General features: G+C 45.7%; 1 protein-coding gene across 1 annotated transcript in view; it reads left to right on the forward strand.

The window, feature by feature from the left end:
• The first annotated feature begins 250 nt into the window (after positions 1-250).
• Cfap251 (cilia and flagella associated protein 251) overlaps positions 251-23989 on the forward strand; it is a 67991-nt gene continuing 44252 nt past the window's right edge. Inside the window, exons 1-8 of the mRNA XM_051176640.1 lie at positions 251-1056; positions 2216-2590; positions 6621-6758; positions 9386-9495; positions 16266-16377; positions 16581-16661; positions 21146-21223; positions 23453-23503. Of these exons, the coding sequence (XP_051032597.1) occupies positions 370-1056; positions 2216-2590; positions 6621-6758; positions 9386-9495; positions 16266-16377; positions 16581-16661; positions 21146-21223; positions 23453-23503 (1632 nt within the window). The 5' untranslated portion in view covers positions 251-369. The remainder of the gene's footprint in view (positions 1057-2215; positions 2591-6620; positions 6759-9385; positions 9496-16265; positions 16378-16580; positions 16662-21145; positions 21224-23452; positions 23504-23989) is intronic.

Consider the following 23989-nt stretch of genomic DNA (forward strand, 5'->3'; position numbering starts at 1 on the left):
CATGCTTCCACACTCAATCACCAACCCACACTGTTCTCTTCTTCCTTCCTATCACGGAGGTTGTTGCTAATGTCTTATGCCTTATGCATTTTTCTACCTGTGGAAATATGAATTATTTAAAGTGAGTCAGAAGATGCTAAGATCCTCCCTAGAAAGATGAGAAGGCTGAGGGTTGATATTTTAAAGATTTTTAAGATTCAAGCCCAGCTTTCCCTAGAAGATGGCATCCTTTTCATTCCCACAGGAAGGAAGCAGAGCTGCCACTGTGCATTTCAATGTTAATACCTCAGGAAGCAGGAAGCTGAAGCAGGAAACAAGAGGGGCCTGCTGAGTCTGTGTCAAACATTTTCTAGAGGAAACTACAGAAGAATGTCAGATGCAGAAGAAAGTGTAGAAACAGAAAAAGAAGAGGAAGAAGAAAATCTACAACACAGCCTAACTGAAGATAAATTATCATGGGAGGAGTCCCAGGAGGAGGAGGAGGAGGGATTGGAAGGGAAATGGATGAAGGAGGAGGAACATATAGAAGAAGGAGAAGCAGCAAGAGGAAAGGAAGAGAAAGGGGAGGAACAGATAGAAGAAGGAGAAGCAGGAAGAGGAAAGGAAGAGAAAGGGGAGGAACAGATAGAAGAAGGAGAAGCAGGAAGAGGAAAGGAAGAGAAAGGGGAGGAACAGATAGAAGAAGGAGAAGCAGGAAGAGGAAAGGAAGAGAAAGGGGAGGAAGAGAAAGTAAGAGGAGAGGAAGAGGAAATAGACAATGAGAAAGAGGAAATGAGAGAGAAGGAGGAAGGCATGAGAGAGGAGGGAGAGAGATGGGAGGGAAAGGAAAGCGGTGAAGAGGAAAACGGTGAGGGAAGAAAGGAAGAGGAGAAGGAAGAGGAAGAGCATGAGGTAGAAAGACAGGAGGGAACAGAAGAGGAGAAGAGAGATATTGTCATAAAAGAACCCGAGGAAAAAGTTGGAAAAGACCATGAAATGACAAAGAAGTCTAAAACCACATTCAGCTTAGATGATATTGTCATCAGCTCTGAGTCATCCACATCGGCTTCTTCATTGGTGAGTCCTAACTAACTCACCTTCCCTTTGATTCACACCGAAACTCACCTACCCAGTCATTCAGAAACATTAGTTGTGTGCTTAGTGTATATCAGGCTACAAGGCGCAAAACCAAAGTGAGACACATGGAGACATGACTAGGCACTTCCCGGTTTTCCTGAAGGTTTGTCTTGGGTTCCCAGCACCCACGAGGAAGTGTTTTGTAACTCCAGTTCCAGGGAATCTGATGCCTTCTGGACTCCTTGAGCACCTGTATACAACACACACACACACAAACACACACACACACACACACACACACACACACACACCATAAACACACTAAAAGAAAAAAGAAAAAACCACATGCTATGTATGTACAGTAATTGTGAGATGCCAAAGAAGGTGGGTTTATCCTGTTTGGAGGATGGTAAATGTAAGCTTCCGTAAGGTGTGGACTTGCCTTGGAAAAGGCCAGTGCACTACCTGAAGGTTAAACACTGGTTTTGGGACTGAGTTCCTGTGGTGTAACAGTGGTATGGGTTTCCCACAGTCTGCTCCCCAAGAAAGAACTCAGTGCTGGTCCAAGGGCTGGTTCTTTTTTATTTATTTATTATGTATACAGTGTTCTGTCTATATATATATGCTGTTACAGATGGTTGTGAGCCACCACATGGTTGCTGGGAATTGAACTCAGGACCTTTGGCAGAGCAGCCAATGCTCTTAACCTCTGAGCCATCTCTCCAGCCTACTCATAGTGGTTCTTACAAGGGCCCACTCTGAGGTTTTTGCTGTGTGGGCCAAGAAGATCAAGAATTAACCTGAACACAGCCATGATTCATATCTTTAGTACAAAATACCCCAGGCACAGGGGTGGAGAGATGGCTCAGAGGTTAAGAACACTAGTTGCTTTTCTAGAGGTCCTGAGTTCAATTCCTAGCAACCACATGGTGGCTCATAATCTATAATGAGATCTGGCGCCCTCTTCTGGAAGTGTAGGCATATGTGCAGAAAGAATACTGTATATTTAATAAATAAAATAAAACATCCCAGGCTTTCTTTTGAACCACCTGTTATGAGACTGGCTGACTGGGAATGGGAATGGGAAAAGACAGTAAACGGGACAATTGTGGCCTTGGGTTCTACACAAAGGCTCAGAATCTTTTGTTTCTATTTAAAGAATGGAATCTCAGGAAGTAGCAAGTCGTCCTCCCGCTCCCAAAGTCCTCAAGTAAGCGAGATTTTCAGAGATAATGATACAAAAATTGAAATTACTAAGGCGGCTGACTTCAGGTCTGAGGAGGAAGAGATCGATTCTCTCAGGAGGAAGTCATCGAAGGAAGATGAGGAAACAGCCCAAGAATGGAGAGACTCAGAACCAAAACAGGAAAGAAGGGCTAAAGCAGAATCCAGAAAACTGTCCTTCCTCCTCACAGGGGAGGAAAGGCAGAAGTCATCCCTGTCCCACACTGGGAGTTCCAAGGAGTCACTGGTGTCCACCTCCACAGAGGACACCTTGTTCCAGAAGGAGGAGGGCTCCAAGGTGTATCCTTTGGTAAGTGTCATCATGTGTCTTTCCTGGGCTTGGACAGTAAGTAGTGTGAGATAGGGCATCTGTGTATGTTGGGGAAGTTCCAGAGTGTATGTGTCTGTGTTATGTGTGGGCACATATGAAGGTCAGAGCAAAACTGGGGGGTCTTCGTCTTCTTTAGCTTCTGTTCACTGTTAGTAGTAGTATTATTACTTTTGTTTTTATTTTTGTTTGTTTGTTTCTTTTCTTTTCTTTTCTTTTCTTTTTTTTTTTTTTGAGACAGGGTTCCTCTGTGTAGTGCTGACTGTCCTGGAACTTACTATACCAGGCTGTCCTCGAACTCAGAGACTGGTGCACATATATATATATATTTGGAATTTGTGTTGTAAAGCAGCATGAGCTGCCCGGCCAGTGATACCCACCCTCATATACACACCCCCAATCTACCTGTCTCTGCCTCACCAGCAACTCACTTCCGTCATGCCTAGCTAGCCATTTCGTTATTTACAGGGTCCTAAGGAGTAAACTCAGCCCACTCAGTTGGCATCTCTCCAAACAGAAAAACTTTTAAAATTAATACTTTTTTAGGTAAACTATGCCTTTCTTTTAAAGTTCTGTCAAGAGCTGGGGGTTGAGGGGGGGCACCCATGTGTTAGACATGGAACTTGATGGCAACATCTGGGTTCAATAGCACTACTCAGCGGGCCGGAAATTCCTGGCATAGTTGGACTGTTACGTTGACTATTTCATGAGGGAGACTCCATCGTTTGTCTCCCCTCTATCTCTTCCTTTCCTACCCCGTTTCTCTCCTTTATCCCTTTGCTCTCTCTTATCTTCCTCTTCCTCTTGTTAAGTACTACAGATGTCCCTCCTTCCCTCCCCCTCCTTTTCTGCCTCCACTGGGTGGAGAACTTGAGAGCTCCCCAGACCCTCATCAGAAAGTGACAAATCTCTGGCCTTCCCTAGGAATCTGTCCTTGCTGTTGCTGACATGTATCCCAGGGAGGTGCCATCTGTGAGGCACAAAAACATTGTCATTTGCCCAGCCAAGGAAAAGGAAGAAGACGCCCCTCCCCCACTTCTTTCCCATCTGCTGCTTTCTGGAAATGGTTTGCTAGGATTCTTTCTCGCTTTTTGCTTTTTTTTCCCCCTGCCCCCTTTCTTTTCCTGAGGATTGGTGCTTTCAGAAGATTGATTCTATGTAAAGAACTTAGTCCTAACACAGAGTGAGCCTTTGTATCCAGCGCACATTAGAGTGTGGCTGTTTTGTTTTGCTTTGAGACAAGGTTTTGCTATGTAGCCCAGGCTGGCCTTGAGTTTACAACTCTCTTACCCTAGCCACCTGAGTTCCTGGATTATAGGCATGTATAATTGCTAATATTCAGTGATTTCTTCCACTACTCTCCACCTTGTTTTATTTAAGGAAGAATTTACAGTGCATTTATTTGTTAGGGAACATGCACAGGCTCCAGTGAGCATGTGAAAGTCAGAGGGCAACTTGCAGAGGTCACTGTCCCTTTCTGTCATGTGAGAACTCATGTCCTCAGGTTACTGTCTGAGCCACCTTGCCCATGTCCCGCTTCATTTATTTGGGACAGTACCTCTCACTTAGCCTGAAACTCGTGATTTCACTTAGACTGGCTGGCCAGCAAGCCTCTGGGATCCTCCTGTCTCCGCAGCCCTTTGCTGAGGTGTCTTAGTCTTGGTTCTTTTGCTGTGAAGAGACACCATGATCACACAATTTTTAGAAAATAAAGCCTTTCATGACCATCATCATGGTGGGCAGTGTGGCAGGCAGGCAGGCAGGCAGGCAGGCAGGCAGGCAGGCAGGCAGGCAGGGGGACCTGCATGGTCCTGGAGCTGAGAGCTTGCAGTCTGATCCACCTGCAGGTAGCAGGCGGAGAGAGACCTGGAGTGAGCTTTTGAAACCTCAAAGCCCACCCTCAGTGGCACACCTCCTCCAGTGAGGCCATGACTACTACTCCTTCCTAAACAGTCTGTCAACTGGGGACTTAGCTCAGAAATATATAAACCTATGGGGACCATTCTTTTTCTGTTGTTGTTTTGTTTTTCAAGACAGGGTTTCCCTGTGTAGCTCTGGCTGTCTTGGAACTTGCTCTGTAGACCAGGCTGACCTTGAACTCACAGAGAGCCACCTGCCTCTGCCTCCCAAGTGCTGCCTGACCCAATGAGATTTCTTCATGGCCCTTTTTTTTTTTTTATTTGTATATCCCAGGCTGGTTTTACATGCACTGTGTAGCTAAGGCTAACCCACTTCCCTCCATCTCTGAAGTGCTGACATTACAGGCATGGGCCACCACACCTGGCTGGAATCTTAACTTTTCTCATGACTAATTTTAAAATGACAAAATAAAATTTCAAGATGCACATGATGACCCTTTTAGGATTAGCAAGTCTCCAAAAGAACAGTTTCATTTGCATAAATTGGCTTTTTAGAACCAAGGCAAATATTAAGTAATTCTGTCCCTAGAAAGTGTAGTTTGAGACAGTAAAATTCTGCAGTTCTATCACTCATGCCCACACAATCCCAGATCTAAGCAGAAACACAAGTTCCAAGGAGCTGGCAGATGGAAACAAGAAGTAAGGGAATGAACCCTGTGTGAGCAAGAAGTCACTGAGCATATACCTGCCGCGCATGGCTTGGGAAGGAACGCACGGTCCCTCCATTCAACTTCCTAAGCATTGTTCCAAGAAAAGAAAGACAGCTGTTTGCTGTATTCCAGTATAACTCATCGATTTTCAGCCATTTCTCTTGACCACCACCACTTTCAAGGCTGCTTTTAATTGACTGGATTTTGTGTATGAGAGAGAACAGCTTCAGGCTTGGGGGAAATTTGGGCGGACAGTACATAGACTTTTCCACATAACCCTTGGTGCCGCCTTCTCCAGGTTCCGGTTTCATTATCAGCGTGTTTCAGCGTGGCATGCTTGCCAGCAGCAATGAGCCAATGTTAACATTCCTATTAGCCGATTGCATTAGCAGCCAGGTGGGCTGTGTTTTCTGTGGCTTTGACAGGGGTGTAACTCTGCCTGGCCACCATTCCGGTTTCATTCCCTGCACACCTCCTGCCCACTCTGCCCCCTCCTCCAAAACCCAGGCGCCACTGATCGTTTCCAATGTCTCGGTTGTTTTGCTCTTTCCAGAATGCCTTGGTTTCTCATTTCATAAAATTCTTATTTTGGCATTGTTCCCAAATACATAGTATAGTGTCTGTACTGGGTGCTGGTGTTGAACTCAGGGCCTTGCCCATGCCAGGCAAGTGGTTTACTACTGAGCTATGGAAAGCAGCAGCAGCAGCAACAACAACAAAAATACAAAATAAGGCAGAAGAACCAGCTATTCCAGCTGAATGCTTGCCTTTCTTATAAACCTGCTGAGTGGGTTTATTACTCGTTTTCCATCCTACGTTTTCAGGAACTAATGGAATTCATTATATTAAATACTCTGCTTTGGTACCAAGTGGGGCTTCAGGCCCGGGGAGTAGAGACCAGAAAAAGTAGTTTCTGTTGTTTGGTTTTTAAATTTATTTTCTTTATTTTTTAAAGAGTTCTTTTTAGACAAAAGACTTATTTTTATTTTGTGTGCATTGGACTCTTGCCTGCATGCTTGTCTGTGTGAGGGTGTTGCGTCTCCTGGAGTTAGAGTTATATACAGTTGTGAGCTGCCATGTGGGCGCTGGAAATTGAACCCGGGTGCTCTTAACCACTGAGCCATCATCTCTCCAGCCCAGAAAAAGTGTTTTATATGTTAAAGACCCTGCTTTCCTGCCCTCTCCCTCCATTCTTCCTTTTTTTTTGGAAAAAGTAGGACCATCAGGAGGGTGGGGAGTAAAAGGCCACCCTTTAACTATGTAGTGAGTTTAAGGCCAGCCTGGGTTACATGTGACCCTGTTTCAAACAAATAAAACAGTTTCTTTTTGTCCTTGGATTGTCAGCGACATTGTCCTCCAGGGGCAGACAGGGCAAGGCGAGCAGGAGCCTCAGCTCTGGGCTCGGCTTGCTCACGGCTCCCTGTATTTGTCTTTGTCCTCCAGACCATGACCTGGTCCTTTGGATGGAACAGTTTCCTCCCTGTCTACTACCTCCGGGAGGACCAGAGAATCCTTCTCTATGTCTGTGCTCACACCGCTGTCATCTACAATGTCTTCAGAAATACACAGTACCACCTTCAGGTATGCCTTGTCTCCCGTGAACAAAAAGATGCCTTTGGTTTTTCTGAGATAAGGACTCAGATATGGAGCCAGACTGTCCCTGGGATCTCAAACTTCCTGCTTGAGCCTCTGAAGTGCTCAGGGTGACCGGCATGTGCCACCAGGCCAGGCTGGAAGAAGACACCTGTAACCTGCATATAGAACTTGTCCTTGGGTCCCAGGGTGACTCCAGTGCCTCATCATCATACCTGCTGGCCTCTCCTTTTTCCAGAAAATTCTCCCTTTTAGAGCAGTGGTTCTCAACCTTCCTAATGCTGTGACCCTTTAATACAGTTCATGTTTTTGTGATTGCCCCCACCATAGATTTATTCTTGTTACAAACCCATAACTGTAACTTTACTCTTGTTATGAATCATAGTGTAAATATTTTTGGAGACAGAGGTTTGCCAAGGGGTCACCACCCACAGGTTGAGAACCACTGCTTTAGAGACACACATTGTGACAGGTAAGATGGCTCAGCCTGCAAGATGAAGCCTGATGCCCTGAGTTTGGCTCCCAAGCCCCACGTGGTGGAAGGAGAGAAACTATTCTCATATGGTGCCCTCTGACCTCCACGTGTGTACTGGGGCAGGTGTGCGTGGGAACACCCACACCCTCTACACACTCTCTGTCACACACACACACGCACACATACACACACACACACACACACACGCATATGAGGGTAACAAATGAATGTAATGAATAAAAAGAAAAATGAAGCATGTGTTGCTACCCACTGTCTATGAGTCTAGTCAGTACCCAGTGGCAAATTGCTTACTGATAGTAATTGTAACATATCCAGAATTGGAAATATCTGTATTTTGTACATTTCTGCAAATAAAACAAACAAACAAACAAACAAACAAAACAGCATGGCAGCATAGATTATGTCCCCACTGAAGGGTGTGATGAATTACATAGGGCAGCAGCTCACTGGGGATGAAAACCCACACCACTTAGACTCAGGCTCTCCATGCAGAAAAGACCCAGGTCACCACGCTGGAAAGCAGGTGTTAGGATGCCCACTTGACAGAAGAGGTAACAGGCTCAGAGTGTTGCAGTGATTAGTCTAGGGTCTCAGGACTTGGAAGTGCTCGGGAGGCCAGGGGTCCCCCTAACCTTCCCTCACTCCCGCAGGGTTTATTTCACCCCCTCCCTGGGCGTCCTCTATGCCTGCCTTCCTCACACTACTCGCTTCCTCCATCCCTGATAGTTTGACCCCTTCCATTGTCATCATTTCCCTACCTAAATGTCCTGTTTCTAAGTGTCTACTATTCTATTGTTGAGCTGGCTTAGTTATATGTTGCCTTTTCATGAATGTGTGATGTTATAGGACCTTCCAGTCAATGCCAAGATCAAAAGGATCTCAAAGTATTTCCCAAGCACCTAGGTAGTGCTCAATGTGATGCCAGGATGCAATCTAAGGACTCTTCCTTTCTGATAAAAACATCAAGCAAGTTCCATTGAAGCTGGATTAAGCATTTATCACCCAGTACAGGAACCACAGAGAGAAAGTGGCTAGGGCAGGCAGGCAGCTTAGATGGATGTGGCATGACAGACAGGAGCCTAGCCATGCCAACTAGGACTGACCTTGACCATTTGTTCACAACATAACTGCAACTTAACTGCTGCTGAGTTTCAGGTGTTGTCTGTGGTCATGAACAAAAAGGACCTAGTCCCGTCCTCATGGATTTCCCAGTCTGTGATATAAACAGGCCCAGGAGCAGGGAGCATAAATAGATGAGCACAGAGTGAACATTCAGAGGGGACAGAAAGGTACACTAAGAAGTTGTGAAGTAAGAGACCTTAGATTGGCCAGCAGGGCCCGAGAAAGTCCTGTTTCTGCTGAGGCCTGAAAAATGAGGAAGATGAGCCAACAGGACAGTGAGGGTAAGGATCTCCCAGACAGAAGTGGGTTCAAGGGCCAAGCTTGTATGCAAGGGCCAAAGAATGGTCAATGTGACGGGTACAGACTAGGTGGTGGGGAATCAGGAGGCAGGGGAGGAAAACGGGGACCAGGTCTTGCAAGAACATTGCCATTAAGCTGGGCAGTGGTGGCACACATCTTTATTCCCAACACTTGGAGGCAGAAAGCTGGCAGATCTCTGTGAGTTCGAGGCCAGCCTGGTCTACAGAGTGAGTTTCCAGACAGCCAGGGCTACACAAAGAAACCCTGTTTTGTTTTGGTTTTTGTTTGTTTGTTTTTGTTTTTTGGAGGGGGGGCAGGGACAATGCTATCATCTTCAAGAATGTTTCTGGAAAATTCCTCTGTTGTGTGGGGAAATGACTCCCAGGGTAGTGAGACTGGATCAGAGACCAGTGACCTGCAGAACTGTTGCGTGATCTGAGGTGAGCACTGCTGTGGGGAACAAAGCCAGCAGGGATTTCAGAGGTCCTGGTTGGGTTGACCACTTACCTCCATCCCTAGGGAGCACCTTTTCCTTTGGAGATTACAGTTCCTTCTGGTTCATGGAGGAAGAGAAAGCTTGGGAACCCAACCCCAGCCCCAACCCCAACCCCAATCCCAACAAGACATGGAGAAAACTCCTTGAGGTTCAAGCTAAGCCCCATACTTGTTTCTAAGCATGTCTTCTTCATTCCCACAGGGCCACCCTAACATCATCTCCTGCCTCTGTGTCAGTGAAGACAGGCGATGGATCGCCACAGCAGACAAAGGACCAGACTGCCTCATAATTATATGGGATTCCTTCACAGGGTAGGCTCTGTGTGGGCAAATCTTTCTTGCTCTAATCTCTGTAGAGGACTGGCCACTGTGGCTGAGAAAGGGCGAAATAATGTTGCTACCAAGAAACTTGGTTTCTTTGGTGCTCCAGAGTGGACTGGATCAAGGGAAGGTCATATCAGGGGGAGCATACACTGGGAGTTAAATCTGTCACAATGAGGAACCTTAACTTCTATATCAGACTTTCACTGAAGTTTTCTTTCAAGACAGGCTCCCCTGCAGCCTTTAACTGTAACTAATCCCCATTCACAGTCTACCATTCTCTGTCTCTCTGTGTGTGCGTAGTTTTATATTTAATTAACTCCTTAATTTGTGTGTGTGTGTGTGTGTGTGTGTGTGTGTGTGTGTGTGTGTGTACACCCCATGGCCTTCATGTGAAGGTTAGAGGAGAACTTACAGAGCATGTTCTCTTCTAATCCCCTGTGAGCCTGGGGGATCAACTCAAGTATTCAGACTTGCTGGCAAGCACCCTTACTCTTCTGCCCCTACATGCTAGACTGCTACAACTAGCTGACCCTCAGGTTCATTCTTTCACTAACCATTTGTTGGAATGGTTTTATTTTTAAATTCTATTTTGAAGGTCTCATTGTGTAGACCAACTCTCAGAGATCTACCTGCTTCTGCCTCCCAAATGCTGAGATTACATGCCCTGCCTGACTTTATTTTTTTATGGTAGTAAAATACAAACAACTTACAAGTCACCATGCTGTTTTATTTATTTTTATAATTACTATTTGTGTGTGTGCATGTGTTCTCACACATGCCACAGCACATGTGTGGGGTTCATAGATACTAGTTGGAAATGTTCTTTCTGTGTGGGTTCTAGGGTATCAATCTTGCCAGCAGATGCTTGTTCCCACTGACCAATCTATTTTATTTTCATTATTTATTTTTGGACTGTTTTGAGACAGGGTTTTGCTATAGAATCCAGCCTGTCCTTGAACTCACAATCCTCCTGAGTCCTGCAGTTCTAAGTGTGTACCACCATACCTGGCAGCCATTTTTAAATATATAATCCAGTGGCGTAAGTTACACCACAATGAGCTGCTTCCAGATATTGCCATCACTGTAAATAGCAACTGTGTTCTGAATAGCTGCCATCCTCTCTTCCCCAGCTCTTCTGACACACCTTCTGCCTCCATAGATGTTCCTTCTGCAGACATTTCCTGGGAATGGGGTTGTGCAACATGTGTGGGGATGGAGTCGTGCAGACATGTGTACTTCGGGCTTTTCTCATGGAGGGAAAGGCCTTTAGAGCTCATCCCTGTTATAGCTGCCTGTCTTGTTTTGGTTTTAAAAAATATTTATTGCCAGGCAGTGGTGGCACACATGTAGAGAATCTGGTCAACCCATCCACATGATAGCTCACAACCATCTGTAATTCCAGTCCCAGAGAATCTTATGTCCTTTTCTGGCCTCTGGGGGGCACTGCATGTATATAGTGCACAAATACATATGCAGGTAAAACACCCATACACAAACACACAAATAAATAGTTAAATATTTAATCTTATTCGCGTGTGTGTGGAGTTACAAGAAGGCATCAGGTCCCCAGGAAATGGAGTTAAGATGATTGTGAGCTGCCTCGTGGGTGCTGGGAACCGAACCTAGTTCTTCCGAAAGAGCAGCAAGCGCTTTTAACTGCTGAGTCGTCTTGACAGCCCTACACTATTTTTCAAATTCCATTGGCCATCAATGCAACAGGAATGAGGCATGACAAGTCACTGAAGGCATTTGTCACAGTTTTAATGAAAAACTAAATGAATTATTTTAGCTGAAAATTGAAGTCTGCACTGGCCACCATCGCCAGTTAGAGTGCTTTTCCAGTGATAGTCAGTCTGGTGTGCTTCCTTCTAGAACATCTGTTGCTGATTTAAACAGACACAGAGGGCCTTCATCGTGTGGTTTTTTTCTCTACAATATTTTGTACAGTCATTCCCCAAGAATAAATCTGATTGTGTAGCTCTCCTCTGGAAGCTACTACTGACCCATCAACCCAGCTTACAGGGAACATACACCCTGCATTAGAGCCATGAAGGCTCTGTCCTCAGATAGGGAACTGTCCCCACCTGCATGCCTGAGGTCCCTGTGGGCTGTGCGGCACCCCACGTTTCCCTGCTACAGAGCCCCTGCCACAGCCACTATGAACATTCCCCTGTGTGTCACAGCAGTGTCAGTTGGCTGGGACAAAGTCTGTGCTCCCGCTGAAGGACACTGGCTCTCTGTCATTTGAGAAGCGTCAGCTAGCTAAAATGCAGCTCCCGACTATCACATGGCAGCCCTCACAGCCTTGGGAAGGGCAGCCTGGACTTCACAGTGGGAGGGTGGATCTCAGGCCTGGAGAAGTTTCACCTGAAACACAGAGAAGACCAATCACTCAGATTTATAGTATTAACGTGTGTAGGACCCAAAAAGTTTGCTCACAACTGGAGGGCTATATAAAGTTTAAGAGAATTTGATGTAGCAGGGTCTTTAGATTTGCAATTCTAATTGAGAATATGTGACTGATTTTGGCTTCCAATTTTAAATAGAAACATTTTAGCTTTATAAACAGTGTTATAAATACTTAGGAAAGCTTAAGATTTACCATATTTATGGATAAATTTATTTGATTTATAGCAATTACTTCAGTATTGGTAAGAAGAATTTTGTTCTCCCCCCTCCTTGGTTTTTCAAGACAGGGTTTCCTCTGTATTGTTTTGGAGCCTTTCCTGGAACTAGCTATGTAGACTAGGCTGGCTGCAAACTCACAGAGATCTGCCTGCCTCTGCCTTCCAAGTGCTGGGATTAAAGGCGTGTACCACGAACACCTGGCTGAGAAATTTGTTTCTTAATTAGACCACAAAAAACTTACACCATAAAACTGAATATATTACATTTCCACACCCAGCTTAAATTTTTTAAAGGTTAATGGCCAAATTTGGGTAGCCATACATTAATCCAAGCCACATAAAAGTGACTGCAAAAATAGGCTACGTTTATAAAGTGAGTAGGATCTGTTTTGAGACAGTGGCCTTCTAGATAGTCTAGGGTGACCTGGAATTCATTGTGTAGCCCAGATTGGCCTGACACTCAGGATCCTCCTGCCTCAGCCTCCAGCTGCTGGGCTCATGGGTGTTTGTCCCCACTCAGCTAATCTTTTGCTGTGGTCGTGGCTGCAGTAGTGAGCCTGGGGTCACACACTTGCTCTGTGTCACTGAACTACATCCCTAGGCCTGAGTAAGACTTTTAAGTTGAACAAAAACCTTAAGGGAAAATGATGTTTTCCTTTAATTTGTCACTTTAATAAAGAGAATATTAATTCTAAGACCCAAAACAGCTTCTGAATAATTTTTTGTTTTTAATGGGCCATTTTATCAGGTCAGATATAAAACTCAAACCAGGCACCAAGCTATGGGTGGATTTTCTCTGTCCTGCCAGCCAACTCCCAGATAACCACATAGAGACTTATTAATTACAAATGCTCAGGGCTGGAGAGATAGCTCAGTGGTTAAGAGCACTGGCTGCTCTTCCAGAGGTCCTGAGTTCAGTTCCAATTAGAAATGCTCAGCTGACAGCTTAGGCTTGTTACTCTTACATCCTAACCCATATTTCTTATCTATGCTCTCCCACGCGGCAGTACCTTCATGTTCATCTCCTGTTTCCTCTCTGACTGGCTGGCCACTCTACCCTTCTTCCTTATGTCCTCTCTGCTCCACAAATCCTGTCTAGCTATTGGCGATTAAGCTTTTTATTAAACCGATCTGAGTGACAAATCTTCAGCTTACAAAGGGATTATTCCACAGCACCAAGCTGGGCTACATGGTGAGACTCAGAGTCTAGCTGGGACCCCGTGTCTTAAACAAGCAAGCATCGGTCCACACTGTTCTTATTGAGTCTCGAGTGAAGGCGACAGTCCACAGAGGCTTCTGAGAAGAGACAGTGTTGATGGTGCCCCTTCTGTTGGTAGATTGTTTGGGCATCCCCTTGCATGGGCCAGTTTTCCCTCAGGGTCAGGTTGGATGTTCCCTTACTTGCAAGGCCTGAGATCCACCCTCCCACTGTGAAGTCCAGGCTGCCCTTCTTCCCAAGGCTGTGAGGGCTGCCATGTGACAGTCGGGGGCTGCATTTTAGCTAGCTGACGCTTCTCAAATGACAGAGAGCCAGTGTCCTTCAGCGGGAGCACAGACTTTGTCCCAGCCAACTGACACTGCTGTGACACACAGGGGAATGTTCATAGTGGCTGTGGCAGGGGCTCTGTAGCAGGGAAACGCGGGGCGCCGCGCGAAACCCCCTCCCAGCTTAAGTCAGTGGCTTCGCGCCCACATACTTACTCCTGCTATCTCTTGCGATCATTGGCTCCCATTGGAGTTTACACGTCACCTAGTTGAATTCTGTATGTGTCAAGGCTTTGAATGAACTGTGAAGTCTCAGCAGGGACACAGAGTAGGAGCGTGTGAGTGAAAACAGGAAAACGTCTCCTCACTCAAATCTGGTCTCCAACCCAGAACCACGAAGTATAGTTGGGAATCTGTTCTGGGTTTTATGTGTCTGAAGGGGTGGACAGGCTGTGTTTGCCTATTTGCACTTGGATTTTTTTCTTTTTCTTTTTCCTTTTCTTTTTCTTTTTCTTTTTTCTTTTCTTTCTTTTTTTTTTTTTTTTTTCATGTGTTTTGGTCACTTATTTAGCTCAAACCTCATTTAAACAATGTTTCAATTGTGGTCTGGAGAGAAGGTTCAGTGGGTTATAGCCCTGGTTCCTGGCACCTTCGTGGTGGCTCACAACTGTCTGTGACTACAGTTCCTGGGGATCCAATGCCCTCCTCTGGCCTCCATGGGTGTAATGTAAGGCTCTTGTGTGAAAGTGTGAAAGTGAAACAGCCATACAGATAAGAACAAGATAAAATAATTAAAGAAGAATGTTTTAATCCCCTCTCTACCGGCAATTGCTTTTTAAAACATTGTTTATTTTTATCACATCCATTTATCATGGAGGCACCTGTGTGCCATGACTCAAGCGTGGAGGTCAGAGGACAACTTGTTGGAGTTGGTTCTCTCCTTCTACCATACCAGCCCCTGGGGTCCAACTGGGGTCATCAGAATCCTTTTCCGAGTCTGTTGGGAGGCAGAGCATGGCGGCCAGAAGTCACAGTACTGCCCTGGAGCGAAGCAGCTCATCTCTCCCTAGCCAGGAAGCACACAGGAAGGGGCTGGGGCAAGCTGTCTCTCTGGGACATGACTCATGACTAGTTCCTAAAACAAGGCCTGTGTGTGAGTGGGTGGTGTGTGAGTTTATATGCACGTTCTGGGGACCCAGACTCTGGTCCTCCTGCTCGCATGGCAAGTGCTGTAACCACTGAGCCATCTCCCAGCCCCACATTCTAGTTTCTACCGTCATTGAGTAATGCCACACTATGAATCACTTCAGGGAATTAATCAACTGAGAAGCCTTCAGTATTCAGTCACTTCCCCCAAGTCTATCAGCTGATAGCCAGGCCCTTGTGGACATTGCAGGTTCAAACCTTACCATATCCATCATGTCTGGCAAAAGTGCCTGCTTAGAGTCAGCACCAGGAACAAGTGGCTGAGGGATCAGGGTGCCGTGAAGACAGCGCGTAGTGCACTCACCTACGGCTCCTGCTCCGAGTTAGGCCAGCTCTTCTCATGGAGGTAAAGTGAAATAACGTAAAACCGGACACATGGGAGTACACAGTGAGGGTTGGCATTTAGTCACAGCCTTACACAAGCATCACTGGCTCTCCACGTCCCCTCCCTGAGGCAGTCACCAGGCTGGCTTTGCTCAGAGTTGGTACATTTCCTATCTGGGGGGTGTGTGGATGTGAGCTCTGTGCCTGGCTTCTTGTACTAGTGTCACGCTCTCAGGGTGTGTCTGTGTTGTGGCATGTGTCAGTGCGTCTTTTCTCTTTGTGGAAGAATGAAGAATAATGACGGTTTGCTCGTGTATTATTAATGAATAAAAATGAACTAATTCAGCTTGCTTACTAGCTCATAGCTGCAACCCCAGCACTCAGGAGGATCATAATTTTGGAGCCAGTTTGGACTACAGAGCAAGATCCTGTCTAAAAAGGGGGCTGGGGTGGGGCTGGCAGCTGGCAAGATGGCTTAGCCATTAAGAGTCTGGCTACGCTTGCTGGCTTCAGTTCTTAGCATCCATACCTGGCAGTTCACCTGCTTGTAACTCCAGCTTCACTGCATCCAATGCCCTCTTCTGGCCTCCACAGGCCAATCATTCATGTGCACATATCTGTGCACACATACACGCAATTTTAAAATAAAACAAATATTAAAAAGATTAATTGCTGGACAGTGGTGGCACTTGAGTCTACAGAGGAGTTCTAGGTCAGGCAGGGCTACACAGAGAAACTCTGTATCAAAGAACAAAACAAGGGCTGGCTCAGAGGTTAAGGTCATTGACTTCTTCCAGAGGCCCTGAGTTCAATTCCCAGCAACCACATGGTGACTCACACCATCTCTGATGGGATCTGTTGCCCTCTTCTGGTGTGCAGGCATACATGCAGACAGAACACTGTATACATAATAAATAAAATAAATCTAAAATATATAATAAACATAAATAGAAAGAATAAATTATTTGGACACAAATGTTAATTAGACATAAACATTCTTTGCATAGACAGATCATACTTTGTTATGTTTTTGGAAGGTGTTCAGCCCTGTCACAGCCTCACTGGGAAGCCAGGCATCCCTCCGCAAGGCCCGTCCCTGTTTGTCCTGTTTTTCAGAATCCCCGTGCACACCATATTTGACAGCTGTCCAGAAGGTAATGGCATAAGGTCCATAGCCATCACTCGTGATGCCAAGCTTCTGGCTACCATCTCAGATGCTGAAATCCAGGTAAAGTGTCCTTTGCGTAGACCTCTCTGAGCTGGCTAACATTGCCGGATGTCTTTGCGGTCACCTCCACACAGGCCACCTGGGATGTGTATGATGTTCTAGAATGAACAGATTTCACAGTGCAGTCCTTCTAGCAGTTACCTGAGGCCTCACCCTCAGGGGCCTCTCACGCTGTAGCCACCCCCCCACTCTCTCTCTTGCAGAAAGTGTGCATCTGGAAGTGGACTTTGGCAGTGGAGACGCCTTCATGCACTCTCAACCTGCCCAAAGAGTATGGTTTCCAGGTGCGTTATGAACTCGTGAACGGTAGCCTATGCTGACACCGGGGCTGCCCCCTGGGAGCTCTTTGTGTTGGTGTGGTTTTGTCACAGTGCAGACGGGCGGGCCTTTGAACAACACTTTCCTAGCCCAGGTCTCACTTTATGCTTTCTAATAAGAGCTAATGTGTTTGACACACTAGCTATGGCATCCTAGATTCTGCCCAGTTCTTTACTTACGCTATCTCCCATAAGCTACACAAATGTGCAGGTGCAGAGTTATTAATGTCTGTGGACTACCACTATTAATTTTTAAATAATCCATCTAAAGACAGCCTGCCAGTAGCCTTCCTTATTCCAGAAGCAGGTGCTCAGCTGCTTCTGACCTTGCGGTGAGTTGGTGAGGTATATGGATACGTGGTCAGCTTGCCTAAGAATAAGAAGCCTTGTGTAGCACACCCTGAGTGCGCACATCAGGTCTCTGTGTCCCACGTCATTGCTCTGCTTCTCATGTTCTCACTCTTCCTTCAGGAAGTATAGAGGACTGGGCTACACCTGGCTCTGTGACACGTGGGTCACCTGAAACCGAGTGTTGAGTGACTAACTCGGCAAGGCCCAGATCCTGATGCAGTCACATGTCCAGCTGCCCTGCCTCCACAATCCTGTCGGTCACTCAGAAAAATAAATGCCTCTATTATTAAAGTTTGCACTGATCCAACAGCCCCCTATATGTGGCTATTTAGGGGGGCGCACGTGTGTGTGTGTGTGTGTGTGTGTGTGTGTATGCATATGTGGAGGTCACAAGGGTTTATGTCTGGAATTAACTTCCCACCTTACTCACTGGGGCAAGGTCCCTCAATCAAACCCAGAGCCAACTGATAGCTGGCTAGAAAGACTAACCCTATCTGGGGATTCCCCCACCTCTGCCTTCTGAGGCTGGAATTACATACAGGCAGGCCACCAGGATCACTCAACATTTACATAGGTTCTGGAGATCCCAACTTCTGTCCTCAGGCTTGTATGGCAAGCACCGTTAACGGCAGAGCCATCTCTGTGTGCTCTTTAGTTTTTGTTAACTTGACTCCAGCCTAGACATATTTGGGAACAGGGACTCCAAACTGAGGAACTGCCTCCATCACATTGGCCTGTGGGAAAGAGAGGTGTTTTCTTAAATGCTAATTAATGTGGGAGGGCCCAGCCCACTGTGGGCAGTGCCATCCAATGGGCAGATGTGCCTAGACTGTATAAGAACACAAATTGTGCAAGCCTTGAAGAATGAGCCAAGGACTGCCCTTCCCCTGCAGTCTCTGGTTCCTGCCTGTGTCCCTGCCTCAGCCTCCCTCAATCAAACCCTCTCTTCTTCCCATTGCTTTTGATCAGGGTTATTTTGCAGCAACGGGAAGCAAACTAGGACACCAGTCCCAGGCTTGGCATTTTTGAGACAGGTCCTGGTTTCGGGTCTTGGCCTCCCAAATGCAGGGATTACAGGTGTGTGCCGACACGGTTGGCTTCAGGTTTTTTGTTGTTTGTTTTTGTACAAAATGCCTTTAGGACCTTACCCCCCCCCCCAGCCTATAGATCACTTTGTGAAGTATTGTCATCGTAATTACGTTGTTTTCCAATCGCAGAGCACCAGGTAACCCACTGTTTGTTTATGCTGTCCCTGGTTCTGTCTTGGGCAGTGCTTTGTAATTTCGAGTGTACAAATCTCTTCGCCTCCTGAGTTAAATTTATTCCTGCATATTTTTTTCCCTCTTTGTGGTGCTTTTGAAAGTGGAATCGCTTCCCTAATTCCTGCTTTCAGGTTGTTCATGGCTGCTGTGTAGAAACACAGCTGGATTCTGCTGCTTAGTTTTGTGTCCCGCAACTTTGCCAAATGCACTATTTAAATTTAAATTGATTACAATGAAATCAAATGACACGTTTGGTTCTGTGGCTTTACTAGCCACATTTTAAATTCTCTGCAGCCACATGTGGCCTGTTGGCTGCAGTATTTGATACACTCCACAACTCAGGTTAGTCCAGTGGGCTGTTGTCATGTCTACCTTCCCCACAGCCATTCCCAGGCTGAGGGCTGACAACATTCCTCGAGTGTCATTGAGAGGATGGGGCCCTGAGGGGCTAACACTAGCCTGTCCTCACTCCAAAGCCTCCAGTCTGCCTCCAACCCCACAGCGTTTCCCCTCCGACTGCCCCAAGGAGGGCTAGCTCACTAACCCTCTCAGTCCCCTCCAGGTATTTTCTCCTGGGGCCTTCCACACTGCCTCTCCTTAACCCTAAACCAGCTCAGAGCAGATCACATCGATAGTCTCCAGCAAGCGCCTGTGGACCCTGCACCCTCTTCTAGCTTTTGCCCTTGTCTTTTTCTTAGTTAGGTTTTGTTTTGTTTTAAACTGCTTTGAAGGGACACCATGACCACGACAACTCTTGCAAAGAAAACATTTAATTGCGGTGGCTCACTTACAGTTTCAGAGGTTCAGTCCATCATCATCATCATGGTGGGGGACATGGCAGCATGCAGGCAGATGTGGTCCTGGCTACATCTTGACCAGAAGACAGCAGGAAGTTGACTATCAGTCACACTGAGGGAAGCTTGAGCCAAAGAGACCTCAAAGCCTGCCCCTGCAGTGACACACTTCCTCCAACAAGGCCACACCTATTATTGCCACACCCTTTGGGGGCAATTCCTTTCAAACCACCACACTCCTCTTCCTATAAAACTTCTAGAAGGGAGCTGGTAAGATGGCTCAGTAGGTAAACGCAGTTACTACACAAACTGATGGCCTGAGTTGGACCCTGGAACTCATGGCAGAGAGCGATATGACTCCTGAGCATAGTCCTCTGGCCTCCATGGGAGGGCCGCCACTCACACATAATCCATAATACAAAAAAAGTTTTAAACCTAGAAGAGGTCTCTCCACCCCTTCCCTCTATTTTGGATCTCACCTTCTCTCTCTTTCATGATACCTCCCATCCTGGAAAGTTCTTGCTTACTAACTTTTAATTTCATACTAATTACTGTTGTGTGTGCATGAGTTTGGGGGGGATGTTGTATGTGTAGATGTCAGAAGACAACTCTGTGGAGTCAGTATGCCCATTCCACCTTTACACAGGTTTGGCTGGTCAAACTCAGAGTGTCAGGCTTGCATGGTGAGTACCAGATATCTTTACCGGCTGAGCCAGCTGACTTCGTGACACTGGTCACAGATACATATTTTTTAAATTTATTTCTCAGTTTTGGCTGGTGGTGCCTTGTGTCAACTTCTTGTTTATCCTCTGTTAATGGGCATTTACGTTATTTTCTCCTCATGACTAATAAGAGCAGATGCTTCTGTGAAACAAACCTTCATTTCTCATTTTTAAATTTTATTTGATTTGTTTTTGAAGGTTATTTTCCCTAAATGGTGGCTGATCTTAAAACCTTCAATCCTGGCACATGGGAGGCAGAGGCAGGTGGATCTCTGTGAGTTCCAGACCAGCCTGGTCTGCTGAGTGAACCCCTATCTCAGGGGGAAAGAAAAAGAAAAAAGAAAAGTATAGAAGTTATTTGCAGTTCAGTAGATAACTTCCTTGGCATAAAAGACACTGTAACCAGAAAGTACCCTGGTTGAAGGTTTGTCTTCAGCTGTGGGGAGATCTGCATACCCCACCCCCACCCCACCCCCACCCCAGCCCCACCCCAGCCTGTGTGCTGACCTGTGAGACTAACATCAGCATTGGAGGTTCACATTTACATTGCAGTGACAGAGCAGGCGGCTGCCAAGGATTGGCCTGGAGTAGTGGGAGAGCTGCAGAAACAGCTTGCTTCACCTCAGCTTGTACAAAGTCTCTCTGCCTCCAGCATCTTAGGCAGCAGGCCCCAGGCAACTCCCCTCCAGTCCCTAGGGGTTTGTGTGTAGGTAGCTGTGGTTATTGTTTGGTTTCTGCATTTAACGTTTCCCTCACTGCAGTTTCTGCAGAGTTGATTTTTGGGAAGGGCGCCAACAACTCACACCATACTGTCTTGGCAGGAATCAGAATTCCCTCCCAAAGCCACACATTCATTCCAAGATCTCTTGTGGCCCTGTCAGTCTCAGAGGCATGCATTCATTGGCCTTTGTCTAAAAGAACAGAGAATAAAGATTATTAGTGATGCGGTAGAGTCTGTTGTTCAAGGCTGGAGTACATGCTTAGCTGTGTGACACCCTGGGTTCACTGTGGAACGTGGGATAGGGGGAGAATAAATGAATAACTAAATGGCAAATATAGTTTATTCTTTGCTTGCTACAGATGATGACTTGAAATAACTAAAACTTGTAAAGGAACACATCTTACACTTCTCTCTTCACAGCCAGTATTTAAATGCCCTTCTTTGTGTTTCCCAGGTTCCAAGTCTTTTACATGTTTGTATGTATATATCCCTACTCAGTTATTTATTTTAATTAGAGTTATTACTTAAGTGTAACACTCAGCCGAAGCTGCGAGAGACAGGTTTGTTTTTATGTAACACATTTTTGTGCCTTATGCTTCAGAACTGCCTCACCTTCAACCCAGCAAACAATAAAGAGCTGGTGAGCAACAGCAAGACACAGACCGTCTATTACTCCTGGGTAAGTAGAGGCAGGGTTGTTTCAAACTGTGGACGGAAACACATGTTTACTTTTTGAACGTAGATGTTCCATAGTATAACAATAGTGCATCCTTTTAGGAGAGAATGAGCATATATTTAAACATTTTGATTTAATTGTGATATTTATCTTTTCTTCATTGGAAATTAGCATATTAAATTAGAAGCAGATAATTAAACTTCATTTAATTTTTTTTAAAGTAATGAGGCAAATATTTTTGGATTATATTTAATAGGCCTAAAAGATGGGGGTTTCTTTGGCTTGTTTGTTTGATTGTTTGTTTGACACCTTTGACTCTATTCCAAATTTCAGAAAGGATTTTTTTTGTAGCCCTGGCTGTTCTAGAACTCACTCTAGACCAGGTTGGCCTTGAACTAAGAGATCTGCCTGCCAAGTGCTGGAATTAAAGGCATGACTCAGAAAGTTTTTAAAGTAAAAAATAATTTATTTTTTGACAATTTCATACATGTAAACAATGCATCTTGACCATGTGCACCCCAGTTCTCTCTCCAGCTGCCCTCAGGGATCCCCAACTCTTCCCTCCCATTCCCTTCAGGATCCCCAACTTCTCCACCCACTCCCCTAGGCACCACAACAGGTCCCCCTCCCCATTTTATGTCATTTGTTTATTTAATGAGACTAAAGGAGCACCCAAACAGCCCCATGGGAACACAGATGTACAGTGACTCAGAGTCCCTAGATGCTCACCTTACAGAACCGCAAACAGGGGCTCACACAAATAGTTCTACACAAATAGTCATTGTGGCAGCACTACTAACAATGACCAGAATGCTTGGTGTGCACATCTCTAATCCCAGTGCTAAGGTAACAGAGGCAAGAGGATCCCTGTGAGTACGAGTCCAGCATGGTCTCCAGCATGGCAAGCTCTAGAAAAGCCAGTCCCTCATAGAGAGACCCTATCTCAAAAACCAAACAAATAGCAAGAAAAGACATGACCAAAAGCTAGAACTCAGTGTGTATCAGCTGATAAGCAGGCGGACAAAATGTGGTCCAGCCACACAATGGAGTAGTGCTGAATGAAGTGCTCACACTCTCTGTGATGTGGATAAGCAAAAAAGAAGCTGAATGGACAAGATGGCTCAGTGGGTTAAAGGTACCAGCAGCCACATCTGATGACCGGAGTGAGTTCCTTTCCCAGAGCCCATATATATTTGGAAGAAGAGACCAGTTCCACAAAGTGGTCCTCTGACTCCTGTACACACACACACACACACACACACACACACACACACACACACACACACGCATGCACGCACAATAATAATAAATAAATACATAAATAAAATGATACTTTTAAAGATGGCATGCTGGATGTAGTAGCCTAAGCCATTAACCTAGTAATTGAGAGGCGAAGACAGGGGCATCTCTATGAGTTTGAGACCAGTGTGGTCTAAAATCACAAAGGAAATAAAAAATAAAGACAAAGAAGAAGCCACACTGTGGCCTTTAATCCCAGCACTCGAGGCAGAGACTGGCGGGTATCTGTGAGTTCGAGGGCAGCCAGGTTTATAGAGTTCCAGAAGAACCAGCCAAGGCTACACAGAGCAACCCTGCCTTGAATAACCAAACCAAACCAAAACAAAAAACAAACAAACAAACAAAAAAAACCCAACCAACCAACCAACCAAACGAACAAACAGAAACCACACAATTTGGTTATTACATGTATGATTGTATTTGTATGGAATGTTGGACTAGGTAAGTCCACAGAGACAGGCTGAGTACTACAGGGAGGGAGTGACTGCAGGTCTCCCCAGGATGACAGGAATGGTCTTTATGCAGCATTGTGAATGTCATACATGCCACTGACATGGAAACCTAAATAATGCACTTGCCAAAAAAAAAAAAAAAGAAGCAAGAAACAGCAAAGCATAAGCAAAGACTTGCTGAGAAGCTGCCTGTCAGTGTGCTCGCTGCTTCGGATGTCTATTTCCTTTTAAAGCCTCATTAGTGTAGAGCCCAGCTTTGCATTAACCACCATGCAGAGGCACAATCACACCTGGCTCTTAGATAGATTTGCGTGTTTCTTTTAAAATGTTTTTAGATATTCCCCAGGCGCCAGGCTCTCTTCCTATAGGAACTTCACCCCTCCTACCCATTTGGTCACATTTGCTCTGGTTTAGCTAGCACATAGTGCCTGTTTTGGCAGCTAAGTCTTTAAATAGTAATGTCCTTTTCTGTGCTTTTCAGTTTGAAGAGAAGGGTATCCTTGCTCACAGTGCCCCGGTTTTAACAGAGAAAGTGAGTATTCCTGTTGTATTTTCATTTCAGACACTGAAGGGTAAACACACTGTGCAGACCTTGTGGTTGTGGGCTGGGCCTTCATGTGAAGCCATTGGGAGATAATTTGAACTTTTTCTTTGCTTGGATCCTTTATCCATAATGGATCAGCTTATGAAAAATAATACAAGTGTCATAAAAATAAAATGAAATGTTGTGGGAAAAGATGTTATTGGTATGAGTGGAATGATATAGTGTAAAGGGGGACTTTGGAAGGATCCCATATTAAGTGGGAGATAGAGACTTTCAGACATGACTTACGTATAAAGCTTATTAGGGGAAGGGAAGGGAGTAAGGGAAGGAAAGAGAGGAGAGAGAGAGAGAGACAGCTGCCTCCACAGAGAAGGGACAGAAAGAGATGGGGGAAGTGGGTGGAGCTGGCCTCTTAAAGGGACCTCTGCACCTGTATACAGAGCCAGGGTACTGCTTGCCTTGCGCAGAGGCGGT

Source organism: Phodopus roborovskii, unplaced genomic scaffold, assembly GCF_943737965.1.
Source record: "Phodopus roborovskii unplaced genomic scaffold, PHOROB, whole genome shotgun sequence".
Classification (NCBI taxonomy): domain Eukaryota; kingdom Metazoa; phylum Chordata; class Mammalia; order Rodentia; family Cricetidae; genus Phodopus; species Phodopus roborovskii.